This window comes from Paroedura picta, chromosome 5 (genome assembly GCF_049243985.1).
Source record: "Paroedura picta isolate Pp20150507F chromosome 5, Ppicta_v3.0, whole genome shotgun sequence".
NCBI lineage: Eukaryota > Metazoa > Chordata > Lepidosauria > Squamata > Gekkonidae > Paroedura > Paroedura picta.
Genome location: NC_135373.1, coordinates 53,561,817 through 53,575,541, shown reverse-complemented (window position 1 = coordinate 53,575,541; position 13,725 = coordinate 53,561,817). Strand labels below are relative to the sequence as shown.

Below are 13,725 nucleotides of genomic sequence, written 5' to 3'. Positions count from 1 at the left end.
AAGGGAAGGGGGCAGGATTAGCCACCCACACCTCTAAGAAAAACATGGGAGGCAGGACTAGCTTCCAGGGCCTGCGAAGAAAATGTGAATGGCACGGCACAAAACCAATTCTCAGTATTGCTGTTGGAAATGACATGTGCAGGGAGCCAGGCACAACTCCCAGAAACCAATACAAAGGAAACTCAGAGAATACAGACAACTAAGGAAAAGGTCCAGAATACACTAACTCACCAACCTAGAGGAGTTGATGGGGAAAGGCTTGGCTGCGGGAGCTTTCAACGTTCTGCAGGGCCTGCAAGACAGAGCTCTTCTGCCAGGTCTATGGTTGTGGCTTCTGTTTGACCCCCCTCAGGACAAAGACATTGCTATTTGAATGGGAGACCTGGAGTTATCTGCCTTCCTTGACTTCTCTGTGGGGACAGAATGGGGAATTAATGGTTTTGCTGCATCTTGTTGCTCTTATCGGATGTATTTTTTGTTTGTGGTTTTAAGGGGTATTTTATTGGGGTTTTTATACAGACATTTGTAACCTGCCACGGACCGCTTGGAAGTGGCAGGTAAGAAGTCTAATAAATAATAATAATAATAGAAATTGAATGAGAAGAGTCTGTCTTTGGTGAAGGGGTATTTTGAGGAATTAACAGTTGCTGGGAATGGTAAAAACTGTGCTGAGTAGGAAGAGAGACCCTCTGAAAATAAAAACTGCTGGGAAAGGCAAAACTACACAAAGAGGGGAAGTGCTCAAAATGATTTAGTAGTGATTTTAAGTCAGACAGACCATTTATGGTAGGGGTTTAGGAGCTTGAACTGCTAACTGTAGGAGAGAATGAGAATGCATAGTAAGTATACCTCTAACTCATCATAATTTAATTTAAATGTACATGGAATGTATGCTGCTATATGTTGTAGGTGGCCTGGAAAGTTTAGCCTGTAACTCCACCTTAGGGGGTGGAGGGGTGGGGTTGGGACTTGACAGATGGGGAGGGGGGTAAGATTTAGAAATGAATGCTGGAGTACATAGCCTCTTGTTTTCCCCAGCAGGGCCCCTGTTTCACTTCATTGCAATAAAGTTCTTTTTAAAATTCCTCTGCCAACTCAGTCTGCTCATTGCCTGATGCGTCCCAATTGAGTGCAGGCACAGGATTTTCATAACAGAGTGTTTAAGGTGCTAGGAGAACAGGGGCTTTGAGGGGTGGTCATCGGGGGACAGTATGACATCACTTCCCCAAAAACCTCTAGGAATGACATTACATTTCTAGAAGCTGGCTAAAACTGTACAGTTTCAGAAGTGATGTTATGCTGTTGCCTTTTATTTTACTCCTGCTACTGCTCTGATGGAAGCCAGGAATGTTAGCTGAGGATGGGGTGTCTCTCCTGCCCTAATTTTGGGGCCCCAGCAGTCCTACACTATGGAGAGCAATCCTCTTCTACCCAGCCACTTTCCTGCCTGTTCATAATCAGTCCCAGTTTGCCATAGGAAGCAACTTGTGTGGATTGGAGAAAACAGATACTTTCCCTCTCTTTTTGTCAGAAATGTCAGTTCTTTGTACATCCGAAGTCTCTCCCCCCCCCCCCCAAGGTCTGTTTAAGAAATCCAAAGAGCATAATCTAGTTCTATTTATCCACAGGAAATACTGGAGAGGTCTTGGAGCTGATACAACTTCATCTACTTTTTAATGGTCTCTTAACTACTTTTTCATTTCTCCAAGTTCTGCCTTTCAGACACAAAACTGCCTCCCCCTGCAAATTCTGTCATTTTGTTTTTGAACATTCTGCCTGCCTTACTACCAAAATGGCACTCCATGTGGTCCATAAACCAATACAAATGACTTGTTGGAATCCAAAAAATACACTCAGCAATAAACATCTAAAACACAAAAAAGTGATAAAGCAACATAAATAGTGTAGATCAAAAGAAAAATCCAAGGCAGAAATTTAGAACCTCAGCTCAAAAAAGGTGAGGGCTTACAGCACCCTTGATATTGTTCCCCATCATCTGACCTCTTGTAAGAGTCCTGGACCTCATGACATGGTGGTGGGCATTTCCTCTTCTAAAGTATCTCTACCACAGCTAGAGAGTTGCCAGGGCTTTATAAGCCTCCTCTTCAGCAATCCCTTCAACTGGAGGTGACCTTTGGGTCAAGGCACACACCTGTCATGAATGGAGTAATCCTTACTCCCTGACACCACAGTTTTTGTCTCTTTTTTTCTAAACAGCTATTGTGGTTTTTTTTGCAGGTACAACTGAGTTCTTACCAAGCCAGATTCACTCTCTGTAGGAATACCCATACCTGGTCAATCAGCCAAAGCAGGAAAAAAAAAAGGCCCTTCCTCTGGTCACCTCTATCTCTTGCTTCTCTAGCAACAGAACTGTGGAGAAGCAGGAGGCCATTTTAGGCAGTGGTAGGCAAGCAGGTGCAGAAACCACAACAGAACTCCCAGGTGCAGAAACAACAAGAGAACTCATGATAGAGGGGGGAGGGAAGCAACGGGATTGGCTGGTACCCCTGCTTGTGGCTGAGTCCATTAAGGCAGGAGGGGAAAAGACAAGGATCCACTCTGGAGCTCCTGCATACCTCCTCAGGGGTCCACAGACCCCCTAATTGGGAATTGCTGGTCCAGAAGGATACTATAGATTGAGACTGGTATCCAAAGATTTTGAGAGCTCCAGGAAAATCACACTTTTCAGCCACCTGGCAAAAGTCATTCTAGGGGGCAGAGAAAGTCTGGTCTGCCCTATAGGTAGGTTAAAAAATCTGGCCAAAATATCAAAACAATCTATTCCATCGACTAACTACTAGAGCTAGGTTGCTACCACTTTTTCAAGCAACAAACTAGGAAAAGTAATTTGCCTCTAGTAATGCAAGCAAAAAAAAAATAGCTGATGGGTTGCAGTGCTGGTAATGAACTAGGATTTCTTGATTGCCCTCACCTGAGTGTTGAAGGCTCAAAAATTAGCTCTGTCCCCAAACTCTCTGCTACTGAGGAGGAGAAGGAGAAGAATTGGTTCTTATATGCTGCTTTTCTCTACCCGAAAGAGGCTCAAAGTGGCTTACAGTCACCTTCCCTTTCTTCTCCCCACAACAGACACCCTGTGAGGGAGGTGAGGCTGAGAGAGCCCTGATATTACTGCTCGGTCAGAACAGCTTTATCAGTGCTGTGGCGAGCCCAAGGTCACCCAGCTGGCTGCATTTGGGGGAGTACGGATTCAAACCCAGCTCACCAGACCGCACTCCTAACCAATATACCAAGCTGGTTCTGTGTGACAAAGGACCAACCAAGACAGTTCAATAACAGCACTGAGCATTTCTACAAACACTAGCATGTAGAAAGCTCTTCATGGGGGTTAGTTTTGCAGTCTTTACCTCAGCTCCATAATTCAGGTCTGGTTTATGACTGAAACAGGAAGAAAATAATGCTAACTAACCTGTCAAGACTGCTGGGAGAATCTTTGTGAGGAGCCTTGAGTGTTCTGGGGAATGCGGTGTTGAAGGCAATGTCATCCTTAAGGCGAAATAGCAAATTAACAACTAAGGTGAACTTCCCTTTGCCATTATGCTACACGTACTCTAGGGCTCACTGGCCCTTTAACTGACCAGGAAAGATCCTGGAGGGCTTCAGCCCTGGAGGATGCTGGCAATCCAAAGGCAACATGGCTCACCTTGCTGCAGAGCCATTTCAATGTCCCAATCCACCCCAATTTACAAGGCAGCCTATATTCCTTTTATTGCAACCATAAGCAATACTTTGTTCCAGAAAACCTTCCAGCTGTTTGCCTGGGCCGCACAAATGACTCTGTGGGTTTTGTTTCAGCTTTATCTCGCAGGTTGTGAGATGTCTTCATCCTCTGTTTTTGCTCAGGAGGGCAGTATAGGTTTTTAAATAAAAATTTGGCAAGGGTATCCTTTCTCTCCAAGTAAGGGGGAAAATACAGCAAACCACTGACCTTGAACGGAGCCGAAATCTGCTTCCTGAGACAGCTGCCCACAATGTGCTCAGCCACATGTTAGGGCCAGTATTGTACTCTGGCCAGGAAAGGCAAACAAAGATTAAGAGCCTGTTTTAAACACATATCATCAGTCCTGTAATACAAGCCATGAAAGAGCAAAAGCGCCTCTGTGATGCTCTCTGTGTAATCGTAGTTCATATAACTGTCTCCAATCCATAAAATTTCAATTTTTAAGTGTTTAAAAGCATCGCATATTACCTAGAAGCTGTGGCTGGTGGTGGAGCTTAGACTTTGGAATGAAAGAGGCCCCAGGAGTCAGTCCCTACATCTCCAGTTAAGGGCTTTGTAATAAGACAGTGAAAGATTTCAGACGTCAAAGAATCACTGAACAGACTACAGTTACCCAGTAAGACTAGATTAACTTTTTCCCTGTCTTAATATACATTCTGCTATAGCTAGATGTACTTCATTCAGGTACACACACTGTATAATTTCAACCAATTCAAAGAGAGCAGTTCATATTCTGTTTTTGACAGATGGCTAGACAGTGGTCAGTTAAAGACAAGTTTACAATTTGCTATATATTATTATTATTTATTAAATTTGTTCCCCGCTACTCTCAGCACACCAATTCATGGTGGGTTACACGACTCCAACTCTTGGCAATCCTATGGCTCAACTGTTGCCTTCATTCATTCATTCATTCATTGTCTGCCACTCCCCGAAGTCTCGCAGCGGGTCACAGTCGTCTGAATAAAAGCCTTAATAAAATTCCCTTAAAACATACATAAAATCAGATTACATATTTACAGTTTTGCACCACTTCTTTTAGTTGTATCATGTTCATATCTAACCACCACATTCTTTGTCAGCCTGGTTTTCTTTTGCCACTCACCAGTCCTAGCATAATTGCTTTCTCCATTGAGTTGGATTGCATGATATGGCCAAAGTAAGTGAGCCAGAGTTTTGTGATTTTGCCTACTGGTGTTGGATCAGGCTTTATGCACTGAGGGCTGACTAGATTAGTGAAGGCAATGTTTATATGCCAACCAATACTGCCCAATTTCTTGATTGCAGTCTTGCTTTTTATTGATGACTGAGCCAAAGAACAGAAGATCTTTCAATTTCAATTTCTTCATTGTCAGCCTTAAAGCAGCCATTATTCTTGTTTTCTATATTCATCTGACATCCTGCTTAAGAACTTTCTACTTTCACCTTCATCAGTAGGTCATGGCAACAGATCTTTACGACATTATTGCAAAATAGCATAACAGCAGCCGCTAAGTTTTTAAAAGCCCTCTGGTGGCACAGCGAGGGGAAATAGAAGCTGATGGAGGAAAGTGCACACAAATATCCTACATGGATACTTCATTGCCGGCACAAATGCTTCTCCATTCCAGATGGCAATGACTGGGAAGCAAGGATGCTTCACTATGTAAATGCAGTTACAGAACATTTAAATAATCTGCATTTGAATTTTTTGCAGGTATCTCTGTGATAAGGCTCTTTCCTTAAAAATGGCATTCCCTCAAATTAATTTCTGCTTCATTTATAAATTCTGTATCTAAAGCAATACTATAGAACTTTCCTCCCATTAACCACTCTGAGTTTCATATGACAATGGCATCATCATAGAATATAAAAAGTCAGTCTTCCAGGTAAGATAATTGTAACTGGAATCTGGTTACCATAATTTTATGATTCAGCCCTCCATATTATAGGACAAAAAAGAAGACAGTCCACAGTTCATTTTTTTTCATGTTCTTGTTAAGTAGTAACACTTCTGCTGATCATGTTGCTTTCCCTTTTATCCTTAGTAATTAAAGACCATAAAGGAGATCATAGTATTAAGCAGTCCTGCAGAAATACCTACTGTTCAAAGCTGCCCAGCCTCTCATTACAAAGGCACTTTTGAAATTGCTTATAATTCCTCATCATTTAAGTGTATCCTTCAAAAAGCAAGCCTTAGAGGACATGAAAAATATATTTAGCCTCTGTCACTTCTTCTCATATTATTCCCAGCTTCATAGTTGCACCAGTTCTACTTTTTTAATTGAGACAAATATCTGCATCTCTTCATTTTGATGCATTCGCTCTAAATTAATTTAATAATGGTTCCTTCCCTGTTTCCTCTAAACTAGCATGACTTTACTCATTTTGGTAACACGTTATTTGTGCACAGATTGGACTATGCCAGCCTCCATCAGCACTGTCATGGAGTCTAGGGCTGTTGCATCCTCCAGTATTTCCTTTTTTGGTCTCATCCCAGGGATGGCACCAGAGTAAGGTGAGGTGGCTTCCTAGGTACATCCTGTGGCTTGAGCTTGCTTCCAAGCATGGCCTTGCCCATCTTTCCTTCCCTACAGACTCTGGTTAGGCTGCCCGCTTTTCTGGCTGTACAAAAAAAGGAAACGCACCATGGAGTACCAACACAACTAAGTAAGAGTTTATACAATATGGGGAAAATTTATCCAATGCTTTAAAGGCACAAACACAACACTGTAATACTCCAAAAGTGTGTGACTGTAGGAATGAGCCTCCGGGGAGGGCGGTATATACATTTGAAAGAAAGAAAGAAAGAAAGAAAGAAAGAAAGAAAGAAAGAAAGAAAGAAAGAAAGAAAGAAAGAAAGAAAGAAAGAAAGAAAGAAAGAAAGAAAGAAAGAAAGAAAGAAAAGCCACTGGAAATTCCAAATCCAAATGAGGCATTGGTGAAGCCTGTGTTTTGCTTGTGATTGCTTCCTCAGCAGACCCTAGCAATTATAATATAGATGCAAAAATGCAGAATAATATCAAACATGTTGAAACATGTATTCAATATTAAAAGGAAACATGTAAGACTGAACCTTACCCAACCCAAAACTTCACGGCACAAGTGCCAAGAGGCCTCTCGATAACATTCATGTCCTGATGATTATCTTCATGATTCTACAAAAATACAAGAGATGATGTTTACTAAACAGATGGTTTGACCTGCACAATATGACAAAATAGAAAATAAAACTGGCAGCAGTGTCAGGGCTAGAGGAGATAAACATAGAGTTTTGTAATGTCAGAATGATCTATGTCACATACGAAATGCATCTCTTGCTGAGCCTCCAGGACCATCTTCCAATACACACATCTCATACACACCTATCTGGCCATTGTTCTGAGTAGATTTGGCACCTGTGTTTCAGCAAATAGGAATGCAGGCAGCAGCAAGGCCACATATCATGGTGTCCCCCTCCCTCTCAGGCCCTTCTTCCTGCCTCCCTGCAGTGGCTGCCCCCCCCCAGCACAGAGGCTGGGGCTGAGGCTCGTTTCCTCTGTCCCTCTCAGGTTCCAATTGCGGGCTACATGATTGCCCTCTACCCAACTGTGGTCCCAGGCCCTCTTCCCTACCTCCCAGCTCAACCTCACTGTCTGGCTTACCTTTTGCCAGCAGTCCAGTAGAGCAGGCTGTCATTTCTTCCACTTGGAAGAAGGTGGAGAGGGATGGCCAATCCGGTATGCAATGAGTACCAACTCCTCCCAGCACCCCTGTCCCATTTTGTTTATATGTTCAGATATGTTATGCAGTATTTTGTTTCCTATATACTACAGAGCTCCCAACATGAGTTCATGTTTTTTAATAATACTGTTATGTGCCTCCTTATTCTCTAAATACTTCCAGAACAAAATTTTCATTTTTGTTCATATGCAGCTCTCTGCTTGCTATCCAATCTTTCTGGAAGCATAAAGCAATTAAGTACCTCCAAGGTCAGAGCTAGGCACTGTATTCCAAAAGTGGTTTACAAGAGGCTAACAGTGAAACCATGTGGAATTACTCCAATCTAAACCCAATGATCTCAACAGGCTTTGACTGTAGCTCAGCACAGGATTGCACTAAGTCTTTTTCAGCTGTTTGTTTTTCCTCTTTTCTCCTCGTTCCCTTGTCCTTCCTTGGCCTTCTCACCTTCCCTTTGATCCCATTTTAAAAGCTCCAAGATCTATCCATTAACATATGTCAATGGGAACAAAGCCTAGGAAGAAGAAGGGAGTCAGAAATAAAAGGATTAATAGACAGATGACAAAGTGAAGTACAGAAAGAGAAACTGAAAACAGAGGAATAAAGTAAGCAGAAGAGAAAGGAAAAGTCAATAAATAAAAGCAGTCAAAAACTAAAATCAACAGAAGAAGTAGAGAGGGTGAAGAACAAGGCCTAGCTACCAGTGGTCTATGCATTCACTCAATAAACAATATAGCAGGAGTCCCACAGGATGAATTATGGGAGCAAGCCAAGAGTGAGTGAGGGGACAGAGAATAATAGAAGAAAATAATAATTAGGGATAATTTGAGTGAATGAATAAAACATGAGAAATATTTAGAGATTATGAGAAAGAAATACCCCTTGAAGTTTTTAATAGAGGTCGCAATTTATATTGGCTTAGATACAGCTTATTGTCATTTTATTTCAGGAAGCAAAACCATCCTGAATGTCATTGCCATTGCAGACTTCTTGTTATTGTATTTATTTATTGCCTTTAAATCTTCGCTGACTTATGGGGATCCTGTAGGATTTTGGATGTGGTTTGCTATTGCATGCTTCCATGTTATGACCCTGGCATTCTTCAGAGTCTCCCTTTCAGATACTAGCCAGGGCTGACCCTGCATAGCTTCAGAGATCTGGCAAGATCAGGCTATCCATAAAATCTCTCAAGATAATATACCAAAAATATAAAACAACTAGCTTCAAAGCCCATTCCTAAGAACGGGCCTTGAAAGGCCCCACCCCAGCCAGGCAGCTTAAGGTAGCTTTGGGCCGCTTGGACTCCAGAGCAGCTCACAGCCAGATCAAATTTGGCGGGCAGGAGCTGTCCAGCTCGTTAGCAGGCCCAGGACAGAGCTTCTTAGCAGTCAGCAGGGTAGGAGGCCCTCGTTAGCAGGCCCAGCCTAGCCCAGGGCCCTCTCCCCTTACCTGCTGCTGTTTCCAGGCACTGAAGCGCATCTGAGAGCAAAGAGGCTAGAGTCCAGGGATGGAGGGCAGGAGCTGCAGGGACAGGGCCAATCAGGGTGCACCCTGATGGGCCCTATTCCAACTCAGACACCCAGGACACATTCCACCCCCTAGGCTGTTTCACAAATATTAAGAGGAACAATAGATAAGGATAATTTTATAGAGTGCAAGATCATATGATGTCACCTTATACTTAGTCAGTCCATTGGCCTGCAGAAGCCAGTATTTTATCCTCTGATCAGTACTGGATCTCCAGGATCTTTTCCATCAACTACTACTTGATTCAACTGGAGGTTGAACATGGGATCTTCACTGTGCCAAGTCCATGCTCTTCAGCTGAACACAAAGCTGCCTTACCTTTGGTCAGACATCACCTGTACTGTCTGCTGTGATTAATAAAAGATTTCAGAGGTCTTTCATAACCCCTGCTAGATGGCCCTTTTTTAATGTTGAAATACGCAAGATCTGTAGTGTGCATGATTGTGTACATATGAAGAATATTCTACAGGGTACGTTGGAGGAGATGTGTGGTTACCATATTTAGATCCTGGCATTTTCCAAATAATCTCCTCTTGTGTCCTAATTGGCTGAGACTTCCTGCTCCTTGGAGCCCACTTGCCTCCAGAACAGAAGAATGAATGTAAAACAGAATAGTCAGGACACTCTCGCTTTCCTCTATTTCTATACATAGTTATTTCTTTTCTTAATAAAACTGTCTTATTATTTTATGCAGCCTGGGGGTTTAATTCTCTTTGCAGGGTAAAACGCTGCCCATATTTTACTGGAGATGCTGAGGGCCGAACCTTGAACCTTCTGCATGCAATGCATACGTGCTATCACTGAGCCAGGTTGTATGCTGCCTTATAGGACTCTCTGGCAGCCTCTTTGGACTCTCTGGCGCTGATACTGTACAAAGCCATTGTACGCATATAGATCTGACTTCATGAGTGAACAAAGATCATAGCTGACTCTGTGAAGCTGATCTTAAGGACCAGAAAGGTATATGGTGTAAGAAAGCAAACACTAAAATATGCTCATTTCAGATTGTCTAAGGATTTATAAACCATGATCAATCCCAGCAGCCGGCTCAAGGTTGACTCAGCCTTCCATCCTTCCGAGGTCGGTAAAATGAGTACCCAGCTTGCTGGGGGTAAACGGTAATGACTGGGGAAGGCACTGGCAAACCACCCCGTATTGAGTCTGCCATGAAAACGCTAGAGGGCGTTATCCCAAGGGTCAGACATGACCCAGTGCTTGCACAGGGGATACCTTTACCTTTACCTTTATGCATAGAAAAGGCCTCTTGAAGGCTGGAAGTTTGGAACTTGCTGACACAGAAGACGTGAGCTTCCTTTCCCAAACACTCTGATTTTGTTGTTTAATTATTGTTCATTACTGGTCATTGCACTGTCCCATGCCATACTCAGCCATTTCCTAAAAGGCCTGTTGAATATCATTCCCTATTCTTTACAACTGGTTTAATTGTATGTCTTGTACAACTGAGCATTGTTTTTCTTTTGTTCACAGATTTGTGGTGCTGTTTAGAAATCTCTTGCTTTATGAAAAACATAGATTCATTGCTGCTCTGGGACTGAAACCAGCAGATGTCTATTGCATCCCTAGACTTGAACTGGCAAACAGTGGTCTGATTTACAGCCAGCAGATCCTTCTCCATAACACAGAAGATCCGACAGGCGTTCTGACAGGTGCCCTGTCTGGATTTAACATTTGGTTTGCCTGCATCCAGTCCATGCCTTTAGGCAGGCATTTGTGTGCAAGGTCCAACTCAATGAGCATAAAATGAAAAACCACAGTTTCCAAACCATTATATATGTGTTATGGCTCACAGTTGCACTGACTCATTGAAATGAACTTGTGTGCTACCAAAAGACAGATATATACACAAGTAACTTTTTGAGATAATTTTTTGCTTAAGGAATGGCATCCCCCCACTCACAAATCGAATACGCCCTTAAATATCAACCACTTTAACATTAGACTACAGAAATTAATCACATAAAGTTTCCTATTTCCTCTGCAGCATTCTACAATCCTAGCTTCAGTTATTCAGCCTCCCAGTAAAGACTTCACTGCCACTCCTTTTTTTCTTGTAGCGTGCTAAGAATTGTTATGGATTCATTCACAGATATTTTTGGCATATCATTAAATATTGAGTGCATGGAATATAATGGAATGTATGCTTAACCGATAGAGGAATTCTAATATCACTTTCCTGGGAGTAGGCGGTCCTGCTGAATAGGCCTGGGAAGGAGTCTGTACAAACCTAATTTTTGTTTGTTTATTAAAACATTTATAGCCTGCCTTCCATTTTCATTGCAGGTGGCTTACAATAATTAAAACATCCCCAGCAAAATGTGAAAATAAAAGAAGCCTCCAACCCCCCCCCCCTTAAAAGGTTCCTGTGGTTCTCACCCCCTCAAGTGTCCTGGCGGGCCTTGTTGCTCCTTCCAAGATCTCCAAGGAGAGGGAGGCTCTTGTCTCTTCAGGGAGCCCATTCCACAGAACTGGAGCAGTGACGGAGGAGGCCTGGGCTGTGGTAAATGCCAGATGGGCCACACTGACTGGTGGGATAGTCAACAGATTGGAGGTCTGATGCCCATGCTGGATGTGCAGAGACATATGGAAGGAAACAGGCCTTAGAGATCGCTCTCTAAATCAATTTGCCACGCCGCTGCTCTGCTCTGCAAGCAGGCACTTGAATTTCATAATTTCAGTCTTCTCTTCTCCAAAGCTCTTCTGACTGCTTTCTGGCCACATCAAAAAGTAAAAAGAGTTATACCTTATCTGATGCTAACTACAGCCCAATCTGCACATGTTGGATAATGCACTTTCAGTGCACTTTAGAAGTAGATTTTCCTGTTTCATGCAGGAAAATCCACTTGTAAAAGCACAATGAAATTGTGTTATTCAATGTGTGTGGAATGGGCTGCTCTTAGGGAAGCTATTAAGTCTGTGGATTCAGTAATCACAGACTCCGTCCTCAGAACAGCTCTTTTTATTTAGCAACTCCAGCAACAGACTACAACTACTGAACAGAGAAAAACAGGCAAACTCATGCATTTTTATACCTTTCAGGCAGCCAGATGCTGCCTCTGATTGGCTCTAAGCAGAGCAATCTGATTGGTCCTAGTGGAGCAATCCGATTGCCCCCTAAGCGGAGCAATCCGATTGGCCCTAAGAATAAGGTGACCAGAATTTAGGGGCCATAAGGTGGGACGTGCCGATGTCGCCTTTGGCTGCGGTGGCCTCCCTCCCTCTGATTGGGCTCACCTTGTCTCCCGCAAGCCCGTCTTGTGCGCCTGTGCGGCGTCAGAGCAGGTCAGGTGGGGGCCGAGAGCAGGCCTCTGCCTGGCGCGCCCGTGCAGGCCAGCCATAGGGCCAGCCAGGGCAGAGCGCTGCTGCCGGCCATCCTGCTGGCTGGGGGCAGGGAGGGAGGGGGCTCTGGCTGGCGGGACTTTTAACGACCTGTACGGAACCCGGGACGAAGACCAGGAAAGCGTTAGTGTCCCATGGGAGTCGGGATGGATGGGCAGCTTACCTAAGCAGAGTGATCAGGTTCCTTTGATTGGTTAGTTCCTTGGCTGGCTGGAGCCCTCATTTGCATCAGTGGCCAAATGCCCACAGACATAACAGAAGCCTCATCTCTAGGCTGCAGAGATGTTCCCCTGCAGAAAATTGAGGGCGAACTCTGTGATACTGTGCCCCACTGAGGTCCCTGCTCTTCCAGGGCTCCAAAACTCCAGGAGTTTCCCAATCTCCCCTCAACCCCCCTCCAGTGGCCAGGGTGGATTTGGCAACTCTAACTGGCCTCCATGCAGACTGACAGACCCAGAGAATCTGGTCAAGGCAAGTTCAGATAAAGGGTATGTTTCTGCCGACCGGGAGGATATCTTGCAGTGTGCAGAAAAATATGAAGCCCCTCAAAATAGAGGGGATACGTTCTTCCCCTCCCACAACAAAGTTTACAAAGCATGTAAAAGTACCGTGAGCACGGAGGGGAGGAGGGGGTGGAGCCAGTTGGATGGAGTGGCTGGAGATGTTGCCACTGAGGCCAGCCCTGAAGGCAGGGGAGGGGAAGAGGAACAGCAGCCACCACAGTCTGGTGATTGTTGAAATTGCTGGTTCCTTCCCACACACACAGCTGCCTCTGGGAAGAAGAGTAGAGAGCCACCAAGGTGTTGAAAAGTTTCTGGAACCTAATGTGAACAAAGGTTTTCAGAGGAGGGTGCTTTTGATGCTCTGTACTTTTTTCCCCCTTTGGAATCGGCTCCTCCTTTCTCACTTTTTCACTATTAATCATGGAGTTTAACATTCAGTTCTTATTCTTCCTCCTCTTTCTATTTTTACTGTCTGTTATACTGAGGCAAAGTTATTAAGGCCTCCTAAGCTTTAACCAGAGTGTTGTTTAAATGGCTTTGTAAATAGTTATTAACTATTGGTTCCTTGAATAGGTGTGTTGTACAGAAACTTCATGTTGGATTAATTCATACTCTAGTATTTATCCCTGAATAGCTAGACTGGTGAGTGCTGAGGTTTTACCCTGACAGGAGGGCTTCCTCACTAATAATGAGGGCATGGGCTGGGCTACAGAGAAGTGAATTACAATTTTTTTAATTTTAAAAAATTACAGCCAAAGCTTTCAGAGGCTTTGAACATTTCAAGGCCTAATTGTGCCTGTTCTCACATCAAGGAACTTTCCTTTGTGGAGATTCAGGATGGAAAATCAGTTCATGAAAAAAGGATTTCTGGGAGACATTTGAACAGATCAAGCACAGAAA

General features: G+C 43.6%; 1 protein-coding gene across 1 annotated transcript in view; it reads right to left on the bottom strand.

The window, feature by feature from the left end:
- Nucleotides 1–11,540, bottom strand: part of CACNA2D1 (calcium voltage-gated channel auxiliary subunit alpha2delta 1) — a 419,757-nt gene extending 408,217 nt beyond the window's left edge. Inside the window, exons 1-2 of the mRNA XM_077338003.1 lie at nt 11,360–11,540; nt 6,800–6,876 (exon numbers count right to left, since the gene is read on the bottom strand). Of these exons, the coding sequence (XP_077194118.1) occupies nt 6,800–6,852 (53 nt within the window). The 5' untranslated portion in view covers nt 6,853–6,876; nt 11,360–11,540. The remainder of the gene's footprint in view (nt 1–6,799; nt 6,877–11,359) is intronic.
- Nucleotides 11,541–13,725: the final 2,185 nt, after the last annotated feature.